Raw genomic sequence first — 6,731 nt, forward strand, 5'->3', positions numbered from 1 at the left:
AGATGACTATTTCCAAAACTTGAAATCCATTTTTTTTCTCATGTCCATGCATCATAATGTCGAGATGATCAATTTGAGGATATTTGGGCATAAAAACAATCTCTTGTAGTAAAATTTTTGAGGTGGACTCTAATTTGATTGTTTAGAACCTTAGCTCTATATAAACTTTTCCTTGGGATTGTTTTGCTCATTTTTAATTTTTCATCCAAAGAAACCTCGGATTTTTTAAATAATCCTACATTTTGTATTTTTGATGCACGATTTGGTTGGGAATTTTGGTTAAAGAGTGTTAGGCACGTTTTAGAATAGTTATTTGACTATTTCCTCCTCTAATGTGTAAGATCAATTTTTCGTGATAATTTTTCAATACTCGGCAAATATTAATATCCGATATTTCAAATAAATGTCATAACTATATGAATTGAGATAATTTTAATGTTAGATCTAGCCATTACGTGCCAATTAATAGCTAGATCTTGCATTTTTTTCATCGATGTTATGATTTATTTACAAGAAATACGTATTGTTAATCTGAAAATTGTCAAGTTTCCAATTTGAATCCCCCGACTCGTTCCTCAACCATTTTTCTGAGCAACACCACTATTATTGGGATGACAGTGGTTGGGACTAGTGATCTCATCATTCATTTTGGCTTTAAATTATATATTCCGACCTACATGGATGTCACTATTGTAATTTACCCCATTTTCGTCTATGAAATGAATATTTCGTAGTCAAACATGTGCCGGAATCTCATTATTTATATCCTTCCAATAATTTCATTAAAATTAGTAACATAATGGTCAATTTTTTATTCACAATCCAAAATAGCTCAAATTTTAAAATTTTTTTTACACTAATCTTTGATACGAAGTGGTCACAATTAATCTTGACCATTGGATATAAAATTAGATGGATGAATTTATTCCATTGACCAAGCTCAAACTTCAAAAAAAATTTTCTCGAACTTTGTAAAACGCCCAAGCTATCAGATTTCGCATTGAATGGTGGTAAGTAATTGCATAAAAGGTAAATGGTCTCATTGTATACAATCCCTTGGAATGTTTTTGGCTTTCAAAGAGATGAATGGGTTCAATCTTCCTATCCAAACAGGTTTGACCCGATAGGGAGCCGTTCCAATTTTTAAAACACCGATACTAAAAATTACTATGCTACATTGTTTCACAGCTAAGCATCTTATACTTTCTAATGTCACATGAATCAATTGCCCCGTCAAATGAGGACATTATAATTTTTGCCATGGCGTGAGAGCAAATTACACATACGAAGAAGACACAAGGAAAACTCCATTCAAATAAGATAGATAAGCTTATCAGTTGATGATGGGATCTATTTACATGAAACTTCATAGGCTCCATCCCATGAAAATCAGACGAGTGGAGGTGATCCGGTCACATGCATTACAACACAACAACATATATAAGACTAAAAAGGGAGATAAAAAATAAGACCATTGCACAACCCTAACCACCTAATTTCCCATCAGACAACTAAGGTTGGCTGTCAACTTGTACCAAATATAAACAGTCTTCTAGTATATACAATTTCAAATAAAAAAGAGCCCATTGAATGGCACAAGTAATTGAAGGAATATGGATGCACAGACTCACACCAAGTAAAAGCATTCGTGAAATAAATAGAGCACACTAGCTAGGTATGCAGTTTCAGAAACGGGCATACTCTGGATTGAAAGCTAAGGCCTCCCTGTGTATGAGCTCCTTAATCTGCTGCTCATCCACTGCTTGTTGCTCAAGCTCGACGGAGAAGGGCTCGGGGCAGGTAGGCTCATCTCCCTCATCATGTAAACTTGCAAGATATGGATGAGCAAGAGCCTCTTCAACTGAAACATATAAAAGATTTAAACTTTATTTTAGTGAACCTTTGGAACAATCAGTTACCAAGAACGGAAAAGAGACAAAAGAAAATACCAAGATAGAACTGTCATTCTATCCCCCCACATGTGAAAAAATAAAGACAAGAGGCGGAGGAAATGAGAGATGGGAACCCACTAACCTCCTTGTTGTCTTAACTTACATGTAGTAGGAAGAGATGTGAATCATGAGCTAAGTGGCTGACTAACCTGTAATTCTTCTAGAGGGGTTAAATGTAAGCATTCTTTCCATAAGATCGATAGCCAAAGGATGGACATGAGGAAACTTCTCGCGAAACAGCTGCCGAGGAAGAGGAGGGAGTCGCCTCATGTATCTTTTTGCATCTTCACTGTGAATGAAATCTATGTCGGACTCTGTTGGCGTGCCAAGCAACTGAAATTTTGAGAACATACAAGAAAACTACACTCAGGAGAAAACCAGTAAGTAAAAGTAGGGAACCAAAAAAACAAAAAGAACCCATCAAAGTTAATTTATTAGAAACCAAAGAAGTCTCATTTTTCCTCAATAATGTCTGTAATTTTCCACACCTCTTAGATTAATGGGGCATTAAATTGAACTTTGAGAATGGTCCAAAGGATAAGAGTTCAAGTTACTATCAGTCTAACTTCCAATCAGCAAATAAAATCATGTCATCCTTTCCAGTATATAATACATAGATCTCATGTTTCATCTTCACAAAACTAGACCCATGCTGCATGGAAAAGTATTAAGTACAATCGAATTGAATATGGGAAACCATAGTGCATTGGGGCAATCACCATCCAACGAAACCATACATGGTGATGATAAGAGTTAGAGACCTGCCATTGGGGTCATGTCCTATTCTGATGGGTTTCACTCTGTTCCCATCATCTTGTCCTTTTTTTTTTTGAATAAGGTTAACTTTTCCATCATCATGTCTCATATTATCATAACATTAGGTTATACCAATTAAGAAAAAGGCCAGAACACCATTCCCAATTTAATGAAACTTCACAAACCTAATATCTAAATGTGACTGATATATTACCTCCGTTTGTAATCGAAGCTGATGTACTTGATCCCTTCCAGGAAACAATGGCTTTCTGTTCATTAACTCCATGAAAATGCAACCAACAGACCATATATCAATGGCTGCTGTGTAGTCCTTAGAGTTGAGAAGGAGCTCAGGGGCTCTGTACCATCTTGTCACGACATACTCAGTCATGAAGTCATCTTCAGTAGAGGTACGAGCTAGGCCAAAATCACATATCTTCAGATCACAATTGGCATTCAAAAGAAGGTTGCTAGGCTTTAGGTCTCTATGAAGTACATTAGCAGAGTGTATGTATTTCAATCCACGAAGGATCTGATATAGGAAGTACTGCAGAAGCCACATGAGAGATGAGAGACAAAATTCAGTTAAGCAAGTAAAATAAGAGGCTTTATGATGTATCTAATTAGACATTAGGAAGGAAATTATATATAAGACCTGACAGTGCTCCTCTGATAAATCTTGGTTTGACTGAATTATGTGATGCAGATCCGTGTCCATGAGTTCAGAGACAATGTAGACATCATTGAACGCTTCCCGGCGAGGTGGTGGGATGATGTCCTTGATGGATATGATCTGTTCAAATACATAACATTCTTCTTTGAGAATCGTAAACATGGGTCACCAGGTCAAGCCACCAAATATATAATCAATACATAACTACAGGGAGTATCTCAAATCACTCTGAATGCCTGCTTAAAAAAGACAGCTACATAAATTACAATTAAAATTAGGTAAAAGCAAAGCTAGCATTAAAATATAGTCTAAGGCAGTCTCAACTGTTTGCCAACTTCAGTAACATGGTCCTTTTGATTTGATATGATGCTTAATCATCAATCATATCCAACTACCTATTCATCAGAATATCAAAATGACGATCCACTTTAGATGCGCTGTAAAAGTGCATACACACACACACACATGTATGCCAACAGATGGTTGAAGACCAAAATTTGTCATTTCAGCATATTACAACTGAATATATTTGAAAAGCTTAATGCAGACTGTAATAGCAAATATGAGTTGCATGTTCCCAGATTTCACGAAAACAATCATCACAAATGTTCATGCAGAGGTTGTCCTTGTTTATCAGTGGCTTGTACTCCGATTGCCATAAAAGTATATATATATATATATATATGGTGTAAAAGAAGTAGCTTACATTTTCATGATCTATATGACGAAGGAGTTTGATTTCTCGAAGTGTCCTCTTCGCATCTATCCGATTATCGAAAGCACGAGCTATCTTTTTTATTGCCACATGTTCATTGGTCACTGAGTTGAGGGCCGAGCTATATAAAACAAAGATAAAACAAATAAAAACAAATACAACCATAAATTTATTTGGTTTGATAGGCCATACATACATAAGGACAAGAAAACTGAATGTCAAGACCCAACACATCCACAGGCGGGGGCTAGAGAGAAAGTGAGAGACCATGGAAAACACTATCATTTTTGCGGATGTCTATAAATTGACTCAGAAATGCAATGTCGATTGATATAAAGACACAAACCAACTCTGAAAAATTTTCCACAACCACTATCAATACTCAAAAGCAGTCTTTGCAGACTGGGCCGAGTCCGCCTCGGCCTCTAGCCAAGGTGAGTATGCCCTAAGTACATTGTACACTTCCCTGGAAAACAGGAGGCGTACACATGTGTACACTCTACTAAGCAAGAAGACTCTCTTTCTCTTTGTATATCAAACCATTCGGTGCCTCCTCTCTTTCTCTCTCTAAATCACACCACTAGAGAGAGGGCAGCATCTTTATCTCTCTAAAAAACAGGGCAGCACCTTCTCTCTCTCTCCCCCCCAAAAAAGCAAAAGCCTAGCATCTCCTCTCTCTCCCATATCGATCGCTCCCTCCCATTTTCTGACTCACTCTAGTCTCTTCGGTCCCTAAGTGACAAGCTCAAAGAAAAGTACAGCAAGCACAGGCTTCAACAATGGCTCCCTCTGCCTCGAGCTAGGTCTCCTTAACTGAAGGAAGAGAGAGATGTGGCAAAATTTGGCCCACGCTCTCTCTCCTCTGGCCAGGTGCCCAACCCCGTCTCCTGGGCACATGAGGCTTTTTTCCCTTTTTTTTTGATATATTTTTTTTTTGGGTGGTGTACAGGACTGGACTCGGTCGAGTTAACGGGCTGAGGCCAGCAACCTGGCTCGAGTCAAGTTAAAAACATTGCTAAAAAACACAAATATTATATCGGATAACTCTGTAGGAGGATTCAAAATTGGTACATAATGTAGCAGATGCCAACACCTTAAACAATAAACCCTATTCAAAAGCACTAGTCACCAAGGCCATATCATGAAACATACCGAACATACGCCATTATAACATCAGACACACATGGTCAAACCTCAGCCGATTGAAACAAGCTAAAACCTTATCGAACAATTTAAATGATGTCAGTACAAGTTCCTTCAAAGTACTCATTTTGGATGTTACAATTGAGTCATTTCTTGTCAAAAATTAAGCTAAGCTGCATTTGTATTAAGGCTAAGAAGACATTAAGTCTCTAAATCCAATGGGCATGTCCATTTTCTGTTATTTATAATTTTTTCATCTCCCATAAAATCATATTTTAGCGCAACTAATTCACTGCCTTCCACAAATAGGCAGGCTCTGCTGATCAATTAATTGCTCAATTAAACACAATAATCAGATATGGCTTTCGGACTAAAATTTGGGTAGATAGAACCATGATCGAATTAAGATGAAAGAAGAAAAATAAATAAGTCTCCGCAAATTTTGGCCCAATTTACAATTTTTCATAACACAACATGAAAAAATTGGTTCAAGTTATCTTCATTCAAAAAAAAAAAACATACATGAAAAAATTGGTTAGATTTCACCAAGAGGAAAAAACAGAAACAAGGGAATCCACAAATTCATCACCTAAATTATATTCCTGAATCAAAATCAATTTCAGAAATCCTTCCAAAACACAACATAAACTACATAATCGTTATGAAAACCCTAGAATCTCAGAATTCCAAACGGAAATATCAAAAGAATAAAAACCCAATCAAACAAAGTGACCAAAGCAAGCCCATTTAGGTATTCAATTCGCACAACCCAAAACGAAAAATTCGAGAACGATGAAAAATTTAGGAACAAAGGACAATTTCTTACCAGATGAGACCATAAGCTCCACGTCCAATGGGAATAAGCGGGGGACTATATTTGGAAGTGATTTCAAATCGATTCCCAAATATATCGTACTCCACGAATCGTCCGCCATGAGTGGGAATAGCAGGGAAGCCATTGGGGGTTGCTGTGTAATTTTCAGGCACCACTGTCCCCATTTCCACCAAATAACCAAACTTTCAGAAAAAAAAAAAACAATTCTAGAGAGAGAGGAGAGATGATTTGTTGGGTGATGAGATATCAAGATTCAGAACAAAACGAAACAAGGCTCAATGAGAGTTGAGCGCAATGAGGCTCTGTTTATAATCAGAGACGAGGTTTATTGAGCCTAGAGAGAGAGAGAGAGAGAGAGAGAGAGAGAGAGACTTCAGGGGGGAGGGGGAGGAAGAGACGCGGTGCGTGCAGGACGCGGTGATGAAGTTCTCTTCAGCCGCCCCCCTCCCCGGCTTTCTGGCAGGTACTGTTAGAGAGAGAGAGGAGAGAGAATAGGTGGGTAAAATGTCAAAAGATAAGGCGAGAGAGAAAAAGAGGAACAGCAAACGCGTGGGGTCAAATGTGAAGAGATACGACTGTAATCAAGTATGATTAAAGCGCCATGGAAAAAGTTTATACAAGTTGGCAACCTTACGATGTATAATGTTTACGATGTAT

General features: G+C 37.5%; 1 protein-coding gene across 1 annotated transcript; it reads right to left on the reverse strand.

The window, feature by feature from the left end:
* Window positions 1-1,289: 1,289 nt before the first annotated feature.
* LOC18423688 (mitogen-activated protein kinase 3) lies at window positions 1,290-6,513 on the reverse strand. Its single transcript, XM_006828286.4, has 6 exons — window positions 6,066-6,513; window positions 4,088-4,217; window positions 3,364-3,501; window positions 2,923-3,255; window positions 2,102-2,285; window positions 1,290-1,861 (listed from the first exon to the last, which is right to left on the reverse strand). The coding sequence occupies exons 1-6, from the start codon at window positions 6,236-6,238 to the stop codon at window positions 1,686-1,688; spliced, it is 1,134 nt and encodes a 377-aa protein (XP_006828349.1). The 5' UTR covers window positions 6,239-6,513; the 3' UTR covers window positions 1,290-1,685.
* Between the last annotated feature and the right edge of the window lie 218 nt (window positions 6,514-6,731).

This window comes from Amborella trichopoda, chromosome 8, assembly GCF_054954075.1.
Source record: "Amborella trichopoda isolate Santa Cruz 75 chromosome 8, AtrichopodaSantaCruz75HAP2 v2.0, whole genome shotgun sequence".
Classification (NCBI taxonomy): domain Eukaryota; kingdom Viridiplantae; phylum Streptophyta; class Magnoliopsida; order Amborellales; family Amborellaceae; genus Amborella; species Amborella trichopoda.

Bases quoted from the DNA above. Each gene is read 5' to 3' on its own strand.
- LOC18423688 (XM_006828286.4), bottom strand. From the start codon at position 6,238: ATGGGGACAGTGGTGCCTGAAAATTACACAGCAACCCCCAATGGCTTC. The intron at 4,218-6,065 runs GTAAGAAATTGT...TGTTTTATATAG, and splicing joins GGAGCTTATGGTCTCATCTG to CTCGGCCCTCAACTCAGTGA. The intron at 3,256-3,363 runs GTCTTATATATA...TGGCTTCTGCAG, and splicing joins TATCAGAGGAGCACTGTCAG to TACTTCCTATATCAGATCCT.